We start from the raw sequence: 18,450 nt of genomic DNA, 5'->3' as shown, positions 1-18,450 counted from the left end.
AAAAATCTTAATTCTTCTAGTACTTATTAGCTGCTGAATACTACAGAGGAAATCCTTTTCTTTTTGAAACACAGAGCTCTCTGCTGACATCACGAGCACCGTGCTGTTTGCTGACATCTCTGTCCATTGCTGTCCATTGCTGTCCATTTTAGGAACTGTCCAGAGCAGCATATGTTTGCTATGGGGATTTTCTCCTACTCTGGACAGTTCTTAAAACAGACAGAGATGTCAGCAGAGAGCACTGTGCTCGTGATGTCAACAGAGAGCTCTGTGTTCCAAAAAGAAAATAATTTCCTCTGTAGTATTCAGCAGCTAATAAGTACTATAAAGATTAAGATTTTTTTAATAGAAGTGATTTACAAATCTGTTTAACTTTTTGGCACCAGTTGTTTAAAAAAAAAAAAAGTTTTCCATGGAGTACCCCTTTAATATTCCCGTTATTTTTTGAGCAGTGTATATTCACCGTCTCACATACTAGGAAAGATTGGGTTCCTTTGGACTAAAGCAAACTAATACATATGTGTTTCTGAAGAATAAATGTAGGTCACCTTTTGATTTATTTTTAGAAGTTAGTTACTTGTAGAAATATGAGAACTGTGTTTTCTGGGTTCCATGAAATGCAGATCTTGATGTGGAAAATAGGGAGATGATCATGTTCTAGTATGCACTGATATATGGTTCCAATATGGTGTCCCCCACACAAAGCACTTGAGAATTTGTATGCCCCTTAAAGGGGTACTCCCACCCTAGACATCTTATCCCCTATCCAAAGGATAGGGGATAAGATGTCTGATCTCGGGGGTCCCGCCGCTGGGGACCCCCGCCGTATCGCATGCGGCACCCACCAGTTTTTTGTGCGGAAGCGCTGGAGGGTCTGAGTCGTGACTACGGGAACGGAAGTCCGTGACGTCAGGACTCCGCCCCCGTGTGACGTCACGCCCGTCCCCTCAATGCAAGTCTATGGGAGGGGGCGTGACTTTCTTACTGCCCAATAGATTACATATAAGGGACTAAGCAACTCAATGTCATAGCTTATATGAGCTTACAATATATTGCATATATTATAGCTGCTTGAGATTATGGAGCCTATATACTGTTCTTTACTGGGAACTCACTGTTGTTTCTGCCCCATGCATCATATCTCATTGAATACCATGTAATCTAGCTAGAATAGCTGATGGGAGTATATCTTGTGGGCGTGGACCTGTAGGATCTGTATGTATTTTCGCATGTATAAACCCCTAGTTTCTTAGTAAGAATGTCTGATATTCAGTCTGATTCCCACAAAAAGCTACAATTATCAGCTAACTGTGTTATACATTGTGCAAAGTGATAAACTGATAAGAACATCAAGTAACACATTTGGGAAATAAAGTGTGATAATGTAATTAATTGTTAAACTGCTATTGATTATCACTTAGTAGTGAGCTGTGTCCCAACATCCTCGGGATTTTACACAGCTTGAGAAACAACTTATTTCCTCTTTTAAGGCTTCTGAAAGCATTCACATACAAAGTAAACACATAAAATCAGGGGGAGCAGAACGGTGCTATGACAGTCAGCTATTGTGCCTTGAGAAGAATAAATGTAAAGTTATTACAGGTTTAAACTGTTAAAGATATAAGTGGATAATCAAGTTATACCACGGGGAAGGAAATTACAGACCAGTAAGTTTTATATATATATACAGTAGGTAGAATATCTGATTCAAATTTAAAATTGAATATATTATTATATTAAATATTAGACATGTATCAGGCACATGTCAAAAATTCTATACAGTTTTGAAGTGAATGATACCAGCATGGGAGTACCTGGCTTTTTGACCATAGATCTCAATAATAGTACTGTAAGGTAAGCTTGGGGTAACTATGATTAATGTAAATTCATTGGGCTTGGAAGAACTGATATGTTGTATATAGGTTGCACTCTTCCTTTAAAGGGGTACTCCGGTGGAAAACTTTCTTTTTTTTTTCTTTTCTTATCAACTGGTGCCAGAAAGTTAAACAGATTTGTAAATTACTTCTATAAATAAAAAAAATCTAAATCCTTCCAGTACTTATTAGCTGCTGAATAAGTACTTGTTGGAACACAGAGCTCTCTGCTGAGATCATGACCACAGTGCTCTCTGCTGACATCTCTGTCCATTTCAAGAACTGTCCACAGAAGGAGAAAATCCCCATAGCAAACTGATAATGCTCTGGACAGTTCCTAAAATTGAGTTTTCCACCGGAGTACCACTTTAAGGACAAGTCTGGCAAACTATAAGCTGTGTATACCCACTCTGATGGACAGACATCTACAAAAGGTAACACATATCAGTCTATACATATAGAGGGAATTTATCAACTGGCATGTACCTGCTAAATTGCGTAAGCTGTGTTTTTATTTTGTGCATTTACTTGCGCCAAGGTTATCATCTATTTTCATGTTGATTTTGATGGCTTTATCATTGTTCTTGTTGTGTGCTTTCAGCGGGTGTTTGCAGTAGTGTTGTTGGTAGGTTCAAATTGTCATTGAGGCAAAAATTCTTTTTGCGCAGATTTCTTCCAGTGACCAGCTAGTGTATGAATGTGTGTGAGCTTTTCACCATTTTTTGTGCTATCCAGGGGATCTCTGTCATGTGTGCAAATGTATAAAGTGATGTGTGTCACATGATGAATTTTCTGGAAAAACACACTTACGCAAATATTCAGCACTCATGATAAATTCCATCCATTGTGTATAGGGTATGGTATAGACACTGCTTGAGCACCACTAAGACTCAATGAGGAGATTTATGAACCAATCAGATTGCTTTCTTTCTTCAGAAGCCTTTTTAAAATTGAAAGAAGCAATTTGATTGGTTGCTATGGGCAACTGGTCAATTTTTCCTCTGCACAGGTTTTGATAATTCTCCTCCCCTGTTTTTTCACAGCTTTAACATCAGCATTGTCTTGGTGCCATTCTGACCCATAAAAATGCCCAATAGAAGACTAAAGGCAAAAGGTGCAGCGTTCATGGTGCCTTATATCACAGAGGCATCATGTGGCCTGCAAAAATCTAATATATTTTTTCACCAATGTCATTTTTGAGCTCTTGTTGTATTGTTGTTGTATCAAAATATATACAAAAATAGGGGGGGGGAGTTAAAATGATGCAACAAACCGACACGTTTCGGGAAATAAACCCTTTATAAAGGTAAGGGTTTCTTTCCCAAAATGAGTCGGTTTGTTGAATCATTTCAACTCCCTCCTATTTTTCTATATGTTTTTATATGGATAAATAAAGCATTCAAGTTTTACACTTTCCAGAGTTTGGATCAGAGTGCTTGTTTTCTTCCTACAAGGAAAGATCTCTCTCCAATTAGTGACTGCCTTTCCTGTAAAAATGTACATACAGAGATAACTGTCAATCCCTGATTTGGACCGCCCACTGGACTCCTAAGCCCAGGATGAGCGGGATTTCAATCATTCAATTACAAGTTGCACTGGATCTTTCTATATATCAATCTGATCCTCTCAACATTGAAGGCATATTCTGCAATGGTTCCAAAAAGATGCAATAGCACTGGCACTGACACCACTCTAAGTTTACAAAGCAGTCCCAGTGGTTGATCCACTTCGGGCACCTGTCCTGTTAGCGGTGGTGCACGTAGCCAAATAGATACATATATAGGCAAAATGAAAAGAAGGACAGTGGCCGGCACTTACCAATCAGGAGACTTTATGTTCTTATGCGGTGCATAGATCAGGTAGCAGCGGGCAGGGGTCAGAGGCAGGGGTCCCCCCCTGCCCGCTGCTACCTGATCTATGCATCGCATAAGAAAATAAAGTCTCCTGATTGGTGAGTGCCGGCCGCTGTCCTTCTTTTCATTTTGCCTATATTCTGCAATGGGCCATCAATAAAAAAGTAAAGCAATGGAAATACTGAAAATAATCAAGCTATTCGCCTCTGAGAAGTAAAGGAATCTCAAGTCAACCTCAGTATGGACTGTGTTCTTTGCTGTGCCATGCCTTTTGTGGGGTGTTCACTGATGCACCCCTTTGCCTTGTCACCACATTGACACAACTAAACAATTCCATAGTGTGATGCAAAGATTACCATTCAAGCATCGTAAAAGGACTGTCTGCCATTCAGCTGACACAAACAAAGGTCTGTCTTTGACCATTTAAGCCCCTCTGCAGCCTCTGTATGCTTTTTGTGTGCTGATGGAATATGTTATGCAGACATCTTAGTTAAAATGCATTACATCTCCAGCACCAATTGCTGAAACCCATCAAATTCTTATTTTACCTTTAAACAATGTATTTTTTTTGTCAGAAGCTAATAACTTAATTTCCATTGCACTTTACATAACTTACAATAAGTCTTAGTTAAATATTTGCCTACTTTTCTGCTGAGTGATAAAAGTCTGGAATAGATTTATTAATACACACATAATAGCAAGGCTTAAATCTATCAACACATCTCTGAATGGGGATTATTCCTGGTAACTAAACAGGATATTTAATTAAAGTAGAAAGCCCTGACTAGAATTCCATGTATAAGACTAGGATTATATCATGTGCAAACCCAGCTACTGGAGATAAAAGGAAACACTTTTGTGCATACTGTGTTTTCTGATAAAAGTTTAAAGTGCACCTACCCTTATACATTTTTTCACAAAATCAGTAGTACATGTGACTACAGTATATTTAAAATTTGAAAAAGTAGGAGAAAGTAGAGTCCCCTGAGGAAGTACACGAAATGTCTGTTTATGTAGAGAGAAGTGCCCCCCACATACACATATGGGTAAGACTATTTGACAGCATCTCTCAACCATGGCTGAATACTATAGAGACTTGTAGTTTTTATTGAGTCTATGTGCATAATATCAGTGTTTGCATAGCACTATAAGCTGGGTCTCTATTAATGTATAATATACTGCAGTAACTAGTTGGGAAATACAATGTAGATGGTTGAAAACAGCACCAGGGATCAGACTTTATGCTGGTGATCATCCAGGCGACCAGCCTAGAACTCAAAGTACAAGATCATAGCACTCACTAGGCTCCGGATCGCGAGAAAAGCTGTAGTGTATTAAACCCCTTAAGTATGCAATGTTTCGGCAGCAATGGCCCTTATCAAGCATAGTATAAATACAAAGTGAATCCATATACATCCATATAGTTAAAATGTATTGGACAAATATCATACATAGAAAATTACATAGGGGATTGTATAGGGGACCTACATACGAGCTGGCTTCCAGCTTCTAATACATGAACTCATAGGGTATACATACAAAGATGGAATGAAAGCCCGGGCATAATACAAAATAATGGGATGAACAAGCAATATACAAAGCTGTGTGTTGCCTGCAGTGCTCATTCTTCATAGATCTTCTTCCACTCATGTTAAAGTTCCCCAGAGTGGTTAATAATAATGAGAATAGGGTGGCACATATCTGTAGTTGGGAAATAGTGTTAGAGTGTTATGGGAAATAGTGTTACACGAAATGGGCGAGCCTACCATTGTATGCTGTTGATCCTTCTTTGTTTTTGCACTGGCACTTTCTGAACAACTCACATTGGTTGAAACTATTGGAATGAGCAATTCAATTCTTCTTCAGTGACCAAAAATCAATATGTTTTACAAAAGTTAATCCTAGACAGATATGATGGAGAGGAAGGGGTGCAGTCGCAATCACTCTACCCCAATGTCGCAGGGGAGAGAATTATATTACCATCTTCGTGTCACAGTCAATGTGTTTGACTCAGTGAAAGATGCAGTGAAAGAGGAGTTTCAAGGAGATAGTTGATGCTTGGCCAGAGCACCCAGCATAGGTCTGACATGAAACAAGGAAGTGCCCACACATCTACCAAGCAAATAGGTATTAAATACAAAAGAGCCTTATTAGATGGCTCAAGCTGCTGTATAAATGAGCCTATAATATGGCTTGGTAATCATGTGGGAAAGACCTGCTGCCATCAATCATTGACCACATCCCCTTTTACACAGATATATGGCCGTCAGCTGATCAAACACTTGTTCATCGGCTGATCGCTGGCCCTATTACACAAGGTGATATCAGCCTGTTAATCCAATAATAGCCCATTGTAATAGGGCCTTCAGGCTGGGAAATTCCTGTTTTGGAGGCTCCATTGAATGCCTCCATTGTAAGTTGTGTCTAAAATACTAGACAAATTAGAATAGCATGCTGCACTGTTTTGTGCAGTAAACTATGTAACACTATGCAGGAAACACATCGGGCACCTTTAAAGTCAAAAGGATCCATTTCGTGCCTGGTGTATAATGGATTTTTTTGGAGTCCTGCTCCAATGACAAAGCAGATTAACAAAAAGCTCAATGCAGGTGCCAACCACACCTTATTTACTATTACAGAAACTAGAAGATGGAAGGGGATATATTTACAAATTTAGATTACATACTTGATACATATGCAAGTCAATAAAAAAATAAAAAAATTATATATACACACACACACTGATGCTATTACACATGCAATAGTGGCCACAGGTAGTGCTCAGGTCAAGCTGCACCTGGGCTTGTCGTTGTTTTCAATTTCACATGTAGGTAAAGCCTGACAATAAACTGTAAATTGTGAGCAGTACCCATGGCTAGTGATGTCGCGAACATAACACATAACATTTTCGGTTCGCGAACCGCGAACTTCCGCAAAAGTTTGCGAACCAGGCAACCGGGCGAACCGCCATTGACTTCAATGGGCAGGCAAATTTTAAAACCCACAGGGACTCTTTCTGGCCACAATAGTGATTTAAAAGTTGTTTCAAGGGGACTAACACCTGGACTGTGGCGTGCCGGAGTGGGATCCATGGCAAAACTCCCATGGAAAATTACATAGTTGATGCAGAGTCTGGTTTTAATCCATAAAGGGCATAAATCACCTATTATTCCTAAATGGTTTGGAATAACATGCTTTAGCCCCCACATAGAGCCTCCCTTTAGGCATCACATAGTTATATTCCCCCCTTTAGACAGCACATAGATTCCCCCATATTAAGCAGCACATAGTTAGAGCCTCCCTTTAGGCAGCACATAGTTAGATCCCCCCTTTAGGCATCACATAGTTAGATTCCCCCATGTTGGTCAGCACATAGTTAGAGCCCCCCTTGAGGCAGCACATAGTGGGACCTTGAACCCAAGGCCCCAGCGCTGCAAGTCAGCAGTGCTAACCTCTGATCTACCCTTAGCATACATCTAATATCCACGGTTGCTAAAATGGACAGAGATGTCAGCAGAGAGTACCAGAAAAATTAGGCATGTACACATGGATGAAAAATTTGGAATTGTTGCAGCAGCTTCTGTAGCAGCGGCCATAAAAATTGCAGCACCATAACAAGTGCAGCAGCAGAGGCCAGAAAAATTAGGCATGTACACATGGATGAAAAATTTGGTATTGTCGCAGCCGCATCTATTGCAGCAGCCAGAAAATTTGCAGCACCAGAACAAGTGCAGCAGCAGAGGCCAGAAAAAGTAGGCATGTACACATGGATGAAAAATTGGGTATTGTTGCAGCCGCAGCTGTAGCAGCAGCCAGAAAAATTGCAGCACCATAACAAGTGCAGCAGCAGATGCCAGAAAAATTAGGCATGTACACCTGGCTGGGATTCCCTTTGGTATTACCTTTGGTATACCTTTGGTATTGTCGCAGCCGCTGCTGTAGCAGTGGCCAGAAAATTTTCTGTTTGTTTCGCCAGGCAGAAAGTGCCCTAAAACATTGCGGCTTGAACCCTACTTGGTGGCGAATAAGTCATGCAAGTCATCCGGCATTCAGAGTTCAAATACAGCAGCATGTGGACCATTTTTAGCCCAAGGCAGCTCATCTGATCAGGCCTTGTTCAGTCAAATGTATCGCCCAGTGTCAGTCCCTTCGGCATCCATCCCTCATTCATCTTAAGAAATGTGAGGTAATCCAGACTTTTTTTTACCAAGGCGACTCCTCTTCTCAGTGACAATACCTCCTGCTGCACTGAAGGTGCTTTCTGACAGGACACTTGAAGCGGGACATTCCAGAAGTTTGAGCGCAAATTGGGATAGCTCAGGCCACAGGTCAAGCCGGCACACCCAGTAGTCAAGGGGTTCATCGCTCCTCAGTGTGTCAATATCTGCGGTTAAGGCCAGGTAGTCTGCTACCTGTCGGTCAAGTCGTTCTCTGATGGTGGACCCAGAAGGGCTGTGGCGATGCGTAGGACTTAAAAAGCTCTGCATGTCCTCCATCAACAGTATGTCTGTACAGCATCCTGTCCTTGCCGGCGTGTTCGTGGGAGGAGGATTACTTTCACCTCTTCCCCTGTTAGATCCCTGTTGTGCTGTGACATGACCCTTATACGCTGTGTACAGCATACTTCTTAAATTATTTTGGACCTGCTGAATCCTTTCCACCTTGCTGTAATGCGGTAACATGTCAGGCACTTTATGTTTATACCGGGGGTCTAGTAGCGTGGACACCCAGTACAGGTCGTTCTCCTTCATCCTTTTTATATGAGGGTCCCTCAACGGGCACGACAGCATGAAAGACCCCATTTGCACAAGGACGGATGCCGAGCTATTCATGTCCCGTTCCTCGTCCTAAGTGATGTCAGGGAAGGTATAATCTTCTTCCCCCCAGCCACGTACAACACCACGAGAACCAGATAGGTGACAAGGAGCACCCTGGGATGCCTGCTGTGGTTGGTCTTCCTCCTCCTCTTCAAAGCCACATTCCTCCTCTGACTCCTCTTCCTCACAATCTTCTTCCAGCATTGCCGCAGGTCCAGCAAGCGATGCTGATAAGGCTGTTTCTGGTGGTGATGGTGTCCACAACTCTTCTTCTTCTCACTCATCTACTGCCTGATCCAGCACTCTTCGCAGGGCACGCTCCAGGAAGAAAACAAATGGTATGATGTCGCTGATGGTGCCTTCGGTGCAACTGACCAGGTTTGTCACCTCCTCAAAAGGACGCATGAGCCTACAGGCATTGCGCATGAGCCTCCAGTAACATGGCAAAAAAATTCCCAGCTCCACAGATGATGTCCTAGCACCCCGGTCATACAAATATTCGTTGACGGCTTTTTCTTGTTGGAGCAGGTGGTCGAACATTAGGAGTGTTGAATTCCAACGTGTCGGGCTGTCGCAAATCAAGCGCCTCACTGGCATGTTGTTTCATCGCTGGATATCTGACAAGTGCGCCATGGCCGTGTAGGAATGTCTGAAATGGCCACACACTTTCCTGGACTGCTTCAGGACATCCTGTAAGCCTGGGTACTTGAGCACTTGAGCACAAAGCGTTGTACAATCAGATTACACACATGTGCCATGCACGGCACATGTGTCAACTTGCCAAACCTCAATGCCGCCAACAAATTTATCCCGTTGTCACAAATCACCTTGCCGATCTCCAGTTGGTGCGGAGTCAGCCACTGGTCCACCTGTGCGTTCAGGGCCGACAGGAGTGCTGGTGCGGTGTGACTCTCCACTTTGAGGCAACTCAACCCCAAGATGGCGTGACACTGCTGTATCTGGGATGTGGAATAGCACCTGGGGAGCTGGAGGGGGGTGCCGGTGATGTGGAGCAAGATGCAATGGAAGAGGACTCGGCCGAGGATGTTATGGAAGAGGATAGAGTAGGAGGAGCAGAGGAGGTGGCAGCAGGCTTATCTGCAAGTCGTGGCGGTGTCACCAACTCCTCTGCAGAGCCACGCATTCCATGCTTGGCAGCCGTGACCAGGTTTACCCAATGCGCAGTGAAGGTGATATACCTGCCCTGACCATGCTTTGCAGACCAGATATCAGTGGTCAGATGGACCCTTGCCCCTACACTGTGTGCCAGACATGCCATTATTTCCTTTTGCACAATGGAGTAAAGGTTGGGGATTGCCTTTTGTGCAAAAAAATTTCGTCCGGGTACCTTCCACTGCGGTGACCCAATGGCTACAAATTTTTTAAAGGCAGACACACAAAAAAATGCCACACTGCTGAGCTCTGCAATGACGGCATTCTGGTGGTGGCAACAGCATGCGTTGATTGGCTTCCCGTCTGGCTTACCCTGGGTGCCGATGCATGTTGTCTGACTGTGCCACTAGCTCCTTGCGACGACCTCCCCCTGCTTACAACTCGTCACCTCCTCCTCTCTGTCTCCCCATCTGAACTTTCCCCCTCTTCTTCTCTTCTAGCAGGCACCCACGTGGCATCCATGGACACATCGTCATCATCAACACCTTCACCGCTATCTGACACCTCAAGAAAGGAAGCATCAGCGTGTACAACATCATCATCACACCGTATGTCCATGTGTGTAATGCTGTCTGACTGAGACATATCCCTGTTAACTACATCCTATGGCAATAATGGTTGCGCATCACTCATGTCTTCAAACTGATGTGTAAATAACTCGTCTGACGGATCAATTAAAGCTGCTGTGGTGCTAGTGTTGGTGGTGGCGGCAGCCGGGCAAGTGGTAGCATGAGAGGTGCCCGAAGCTAAGCTAGAGGAGGAGGACGGTGCGTCAAGGTTCAGAGCGGAAGCTGTAGTAGATTGGGTGTCTTGTGATAGCCAGTCAACTAAGTCCTCAGAACTTTGGGGGTTCAGGGTACGTGGCCTCTGAACACTGGCCATTCTAGGGCCAAAGGGAATCCCAGCACCACGACGGCCCCTCCGGGGTGGCCTTCCTCTGCCTGTCATTTTTTTGGTTAAATTTTCACAAGTGTCACACCAAATGTGATTTGCACTAGGGTGACACAATTTGCCCTGCAGGCAAAAAAAATGGCAACTGTGACGTGAACTGACAGTGACGACTGATTTTATTTAACAGCCAAAAAAATTTTTTTTTTAGTTGCACAACTGTCACACCTAATGTGACTTGCACTAGGGTGACACAATTTGCCCTGCAGGCAAAAAAAATGGCAACTGTGACGTGAACTAACAGTGACGACTGGTTTTATTTAACAGCCAAAAAAGGTTTTGTTTTTTTAATTTGCACAACTGTCACACCAAATGTGATTTGCACTAGGGTGACAATGAGCAAAAAAGCTTGCCAGCGGAGTTTCCCTTTTAAGCAGTGGTCCCCAACCAGGGTGCTTCCAGCTGTTGCAAAACACACGGACTGATATATTTCAGCCCTTTGAATACTTTAGTAGTTAGTTGCTTTAAAGAAAAAAAGCTTTCCAGCGGAGTTCCCCTTTTAAGCAGTGGTCCCGAACCAGGGTGCCTCCAGCTGTTGCAAAACACACAGACTGATATCTTTCAGCCCTTTGAATAATGTAGTAAATAATTGCTTGACGGAACTTAAGTTTGATGCTGGAGTACCCCTTTTAACCAGCGGTTCCCTCCCAACCAGGGTGCCTCCAGCTGTTGCAAGACTCACGGACTGATATCTTTCAGCCCTTTGAATACTGTAGTAGTTAGTTGCTTGAAGGAACTTAAGTTTGATCCTGGAGTACCCCTTTTAACCAGCGGTTCCCTCCCAACCAGGGTGCCTCCAGCTGTTGCAAGACTCACGGACTGATATCTTTCAGCCCTTTGAATACTGTAGTAGTTAGTTGCTTGAAGGAACTTAAGTTTGATTCTGGAGTACCCCTTTTATCCAGCGGTTCCCTCCCAACCAGGGTGCCTCCAGCTGTTGCAAGACAAACGGACTGATATCTTTCAGCCCTAAAAAGGGCTTTTTTTTGGGTGCTGTCCTGAAAGCAGATGTTACACTAGTGCTTTAGAAGTAAACTGGACCCTGAATACACCACCTAGCAGCAACCTAGCTATCGCTTTCCCTATACAGCAGGAGCAGCTTCTCTGACCCTCCACTTCCTAAGCCTGCAGCATGCTGAATGAGGGTAAAATGGCGTCCGTGCAAGAGGTAGGACGGTCTGGAAGGGAGGGACTGCTGCTGATTGGCTGTAATGTGTCTGCTGACTGTGTTAACTGCAATGTTAAAGTATAGGGGGTGGATCGAACTTCACATATGTTCACCCGGCGATGCAAACGCGAACATGCTAAATTCGCCGGGAACTGTTCGCGGGCGAACAATTCGCGACATCTCTACCCATGGCTGCTAACACACTGTACTAGCCCAATGTCAGTGTCATCTGGTCTGAATATAATCTACAAGTCTTTCTAATAGAGATCAGATTGTCATTGTCTTACCTTGCTTTCCAGCAGATCCACATTCTGTCTCATTTCATTTCTGGACTTTTCGGACTTGCAAAGTTTTGTTGATATAGCAATGATTTCCTCCTACAGAAAGCAAACAGACGTTTTTATCACACCATATTTTATCTTAATATGAATCTGGTAAAAAATTACTTTTAGAGAGAGATTTCAGTTGTCAGTTCCATGTAAATGGTCACATACCTCTTTTTCCCGCAAATGGGACTCATCGGCATGGATAGACAGTGAGGGTCGGATCTGACACATCAGTTGCCACCACAACCAATCTCGTATGGAGTAGTATTTCCGTAAATTCTTTTGAATACACTTAAGGGCAACCATTTGAATCTAATTGTAAAATAGAAAAAAAAATGAAATAGATATAGAATGGATTCATGAATGTTATATTGTCAGTCACTTCTCATTATAATAAAATAAGTCAGCATCAATGGCTGAGCCTTTAAGGTAAAGGGTACTCCGCTACTTTAATGTATCCTCTATCTAAGGGGGACCCTCCGCAACCTCCAGAGCGGGACACCATCTCTACTTGTGCAAGGAGGGGCGTGTCAGCAGATGCTCCAAGCACTGTCTATAGGGAGCACAAAGATACCCAAGCACAGCGCTCGTGTATCTCTGGTGCTCCCATAAAGAATGTATAAAGTGCATGCTGACACGCTGCTCCACAGACAGAGAGACATGGAGCCTCATTCAGGAGATCACAGGGACTCCCAGAGATTCTGGGGATAAGTATTGGAGTACCCCTTTAAGGTTTATTCTACAGCAAAGTCAATATTAAAGAAGGCTTTAATTTCCATTAGGATCTCGCTATCTGTCACAGATTTTTTTCCAATAATAGCACCACAGAATTTTCTGTGATATAATAGCAAATGTGTCATTTCACAGTATGGCAGAAAACTACTCAGTTAATGGGGTTATCACCTGCTGAATAGTAAATTTCTCTTTTAGAAACACAAAGCATAACAATTTTTAATTATAATTTTTTTTTTTTTTAAGTTCCCATGTAACAACATTACACATCTATTTTGGCACTTCCTTGTGTCCTTTTGATTTTCTCTTTCTCTTCTAGTGTACCAATTCTTATTGGCTCGCCTGCAATATATCCTGACTTCAAGGATCAGGGATTCAGGCAGTAGGACTGCACTACTGAGCATGTGCGACCACTGGCACTGGACACTTTGACAGATAATCAACAGAACATTTGAAGTTGCCGTAATTTCTATTTTGCATGATCTAATATAAAAATGTTACAGTTAATCAAAGGAAAATTAGTTTACATAAGTAAATTATCACAGTGCGTAATAGCAACAACTAAATGAGACTGACTGAATGTTAATGGGGCTGTTTCTGCAGTATGTGAAAAGATTTAAAGTCACATAAAAATTAATCGAACAGTTACAGAAAATTTTTGGAATAAAATTCAGCCACACGTTAATTAACCCTTAAAGCATTAATGTGTCTTTAAAAAAAATAATAATAATAATCCCTTTTGACATGTCATACAAAAATGTCAAAACTATTGATCGGTTGGTAATCTTAATGCTGAGAGTGGTACTAGGTCTTATTTGTAGCAGGAAATAAGATCTATTTAAGGTCTTTGGAGCCTGTCCCCTGCAAGTCAGATCTAGATGTAAGCTGGGGAGTGAAGTGCTCAGCTGTGTCCTTCTCCCGGCTTAAAGGGGCTATCACGCCCCCTCCCATAGGCTTGCATTGAGGGACGGAGCGTGACGTCACACGGGGGCGGAGGCGTGACGTCACACGCCACCGGCCCGGTGGTCGCCCGTAATCAGACCCGAAGCGAACACGCTCCGGGGACTGATTACAATCGGGGTGGTACCGCGTGCATGATCATGGGCGTCCCCAGCGGCGGGACTCCTGCGATCAGGCATCTTATCCCCTATCCTTTGGATAGGGGATAAGATGTGTAAGCACCGGAAAACCCCTTTAAGGCCAAAATGGGCCTGGTCCTTAAGGGGTTAATCTAGAGATTGGTGAGAGACATGTCTGTTTGACAGTAATGCTTTAAGCTCTACTATATATGTGATTCTGAACTGAAGTATTTAATAAGCCCTAGATCTATTGTTTGAATGTTGCCTCAGATTAAATATATATATATATATATATATATATATATATATATATATATATATATATTCATATTACATCCAAAAGGGCAGTCTGCATTTTGTTCTGTTTCTAAAGAAAAGCAGACTTCTTTTTCTCATACAACTCTTTCAAGCAGCAGAAAGTAATACAGTGAAATATATTACGGGCTTATAACGTTATACCTGCTATTCAAAATATTCAAACTACAAAGTAGGAATATTTCTTTGGTACAATATGTTTGTGCTCGCCACAAGTTTATTTGCTCTTTTGTTAGGTGGAAAGTTTGTTGTGTTCTAGTCTCAGGTTATGTGGAAAGTATAATGGAGAATGCACATGAGGAACCTAAACAGCTTACAAAACAATGTTTTTGATCTTTTATAGAATAGTACAAGAATGGTGTCAGTAGGTGACTTAAAGACACATAATAAAAGGGTATATTAGATCAGTCCTTGCCTTTATTTTCTTGAACTTTTGCCGACAAAGGAAACCTCTGCATGCTGCTTGAAAAAGGATCATGCTTTGAGAAATCATCTTCTCCCGCTGTTTCTCTAGCCTGGATAGAACACCAGATTTCATGAACACCTACAGAGAATAATATATAGTCAGGGGAAGCTTCAAAAACAATCAATACTGCATCACACAGGGCCAACATGAGCATCTCGTAGTAGTATGTTTATCATCTAAGAAGAAAAAATGCAAAGAAAAAATAAATATACAAATATACATAGAAATAAATCTAAAAAATGAAATAAAGCGTGTATATGTGGGAGGGTAGTTTGATAGAGGAGGAATAATTGTCTACCATTGTTTTTAGGAATCCTTATTTCTACAAAACGAAAATCTTTATACTACAGCATACAATGACTTTCTAGAGAACAGTGTGATTTTTTATTTTGTATTAAAAACATTTTACAGTCTTGGCTTTATGCATATTACCATATTCAGGAACTCAATCTTACAGTTACTGAATACATTGTAAGCCCATAGTTTTTCTCTGAATTCACATGTAAGTACATGTATATGTTTTTCCTCACTGAGTCAAAATTACTAATACTTCTAGGAGCAAATATGGTGCCTCAAATAGGCATCAGGCAGGAGTGTGAAGACTCCCTACGGGTCCATTATATGAATAAGCCCATGATGATGTTCCATGTACAAAGCTATTGTTTGCTCTATTGTTCATTGAACTCTTCTGGCTTCTGACACAGCTATGTCCTCAAATCAATGAAAATGTTGTGTTTAGCTGAATAACCAAGTCAAGTCTTCAACACCAATGGAGACCTCATAAATGGTCTTATGGATACACATATACATATGTATAAAGAACATGTAAAAAGTCTTTCTGGAAGAGTACAGTGAGCAGTGAAGGAACCGACTGTTCACATCTGACTGAATATGTATCATATAGACATATAAACAGATAAAAAATATATTTAAATATAAATTAGAAAATACATCAGTAATTAAGACAGTTAAATGATCTAATTACTGCAAGTGTCAACATAAACTTATGTCAGCAAGAGTCATGTATACAGTGTTCTTACAAATGCATTTCTAAGGACTTCTAGGGTATGTAAAGGAGTTTATAAACGTATGTCATGCCTTCTTCTCTTCATAGCGATGATAAACAGATTTTCTTGTGAAGAAATTATTCTGCACTTTATCAGACACATGTCAGAAAATCTTACATTTTAATATATTTGATCCTCAGGATAGACCATCAATACCAGACTGGTTGGGGGTCTGCTCATTGCTCCCCTGATTGATAGGGCTGCCACATCTACTCCATTGGTTACCAGGCACAGCTGGGTACTTCTGGCCATTGTATTACAGTTTAGAAAAGTTAGATTCTATTTAAGTAATGGGACTGAGTTGTAATACTTGAAACATCCAGAGCCGCTGTGTCCTTGAGTTTTAGAGTATGTGGGAAGCACAAGAGAAATCTTGGAGACAGTTGTATGCCATTGTTAAAAATTAAAGTGTACCTTTCGTCAACAAAAATGTTTTATATAATGTAGATAATACCATTATATGTATATTTGTAATATACATTGGTTAAACATGTTTTTATATTTTTGTCCCTGCAGCTATTGCCTGTGTGTCTCTATGAGGAGTCCAAATACAGGAAGTGAGAGCAGGACAAGCAGGGCTCTGTGCACTAAGAAAAAGCAGGACAGTGTGCAATGATGCTCTATAACATGCTACAGGCTCAAACATCAGGATGATTGACAAGCCAGGAGCCTGCACAGAGCCCTGCCTTCACTTCCTGTATTTGGACTCCTCACAGAGACACACATGCAATAGCTGCAGAGACAATATTTTTTCACCCAAAAATATCCACAATTTTTAACCAATGTACATTACAAATATACATACAATGGTATTACCTACATTATATAAAAAGTTTTTGTTGACGACAGGTACACTTTAAGCTGAATTTCATAGACAATGGTATCCTGGGAAAGGATTGCAAGAGAGAAAAGTCAGAGAAAGAGCAAGGGGAAAGGTGGATTTGTCGGCAAGAGCACTGAGCAGCTGGGAAGATGAGTTGTGGAGACTGTAGAATAAAGCTTTCCATGATGTTGGCAATCTTTTGTTTGAACTGTGTGTTAAAGTTCTCAGCCGAGATAAGAGATATTGGAAGGAGGGGTGGGGGGGGGGCTGTAGTATTAGGGGAAGGAGTAGGAAGTTAGAGGTGTTAAAATTATCTTTATTACATGCTTTATTCATTTATTTATTACAATGTACATTTCCCATTTACATTGTAATTTAAATGAAACCTGCTTATTATCTGTAATGTAGATTTAAAACAGTGCTCTGAGATGTTAACATTGATGGCCTATCCTGTCAGTGTAAAATATTGACAGAGTAAAACATTTGCACCAAGATTGCATGAAATAAGTTTGAGTGAGAAATTCCAGAATTAATCTTCTTTTTACTGTCATGAAAAATGGTGTACCGTATGTTTGGAAGTCCTGGTTTAGCCTTCTAAAGAAACTCCCATGGTAGCTGCACACAGAGCACTTTTAGTAAATATGCTACCATTTTTAATTTTTGGTTGTTTTTAAGAATAAAAAAAAAATACCAAAGCCAGAACCTTTAGAAACATAACAATAATGAGAGTGGCGGCCTAACTTTTGTAAAGCAGCCTGGAGACTTGAAAAATGTTACCCATAGTTGACAACTAAATCGAGACAGGAATGTTTTAGGAAGGTGGAAATTTGGCATAAACACAGTTGGTAGGTTGAAGAACCACTATCTATGATCTGAGAAATACCTATATTATATACCAAATAATTAAAAATAATGTAAAATTCTACAAATAAAAATAAGCATTCTCCATAAGGGTATATTCACAAGTGCATCTTTTGCTGCAGATTTTCTGCTGCTGATTTTGCTACCCATTGACTTCAATGTGTAGTAAAATCTTTTGTGAAAAATCTGCAGCTAAATTTGCATATTTAAATGTACCCTAATAAAAAATAAAGGCCACATTACTATTTCAAATTTGCTTTTATTTTCCACTCAAAGCAAAAGGGAAATTATAGCCTGACCATACAAAACAATGCATTTATGTTTATCAATTGAAAAAAGTGTAAAATGATGTAAAATACTGAGCATGAAATACATGAATGTAATATTCTATAGTATCTCTGGCCAAGAAGGACTTCCATTAAAAGTTTAATTCACCATAAAAAGAAACCATAGATCTTTTCAAGTCGAGGACTGGGAAGCATCTTAATTTAAACATTAACAGTCACAAAAAATTCTAAATAGACAATTTTTTCTTTTTCAGTCAATCTCTTTACCCATTGCTTTGACATAAATGTTCCCAGCAACAATAGCCAGAGAATTAGTGGAGATGGAGTAATGCCTCATTAAGGGTTTGATTGCTTCAATAATGACGGCATTAACTGCGCAGCCCCAATGAGCTCCTCAAAGCTTCTGCAAAATCACTGTTCATATTAATGGATTTACCTCTCTGCAGTCAGCGCCTGTGCCAAGTCCCATATTAAACAGGCTTGGTAGCACAGTGCCATAAAATGGGGGAAAAAAAAGTAAAAAGTCTCAGGGAATGAAGTACAAAGTAGAAAATGCACAGTTTGTCTCTGCGGTATTTTCCATAATAGTCCACCTTCAACAGTCCACCAGCATGAGTTACCATGATACTTTCTAGCGCTAAAGAAAGGTGTGCCACCAGTC

The 18,450-nt window shown here is 41.1% G+C and overlaps 1 protein-coding gene across 1 annotated transcript in view; it reads right to left on the bottom strand.

The window, feature by feature from the left end:
* The window catches only part of MYO18B (myosin XVIIIB), a 602,318-nt gene that overhangs the window by 336,401 nt on the left and 247,467 nt on the right, over positions 1-18,450 (bottom strand). The window contains exons 24-26 of the mRNA XM_056518071.1: positions 14,701-14,829; positions 12,328-12,471; positions 12,121-12,210 (exon numbers count right to left, since the gene is read on the bottom strand). Coding sequence (XP_056374046.1) covers positions 12,121-12,210; positions 12,328-12,471; positions 14,701-14,829 — 363 coding nt within the window. The remainder of the gene's footprint in view (positions 1-12,120; positions 12,211-12,327; positions 12,472-14,700; positions 14,830-18,450) is intronic.

The sequence above is a fragment of the Hyla sarda genome, chromosome 1 (assembly GCF_029499605.1).
Source record: "Hyla sarda isolate aHylSar1 chromosome 1, aHylSar1.hap1, whole genome shotgun sequence".
NCBI classification, from domain to species: domain Eukaryota; kingdom Metazoa; phylum Chordata; class Amphibia; order Anura; family Hylidae; genus Hyla; species Hyla sarda.
This window is presented reverse-complemented; position numbering and strand designations above follow the sequence as displayed.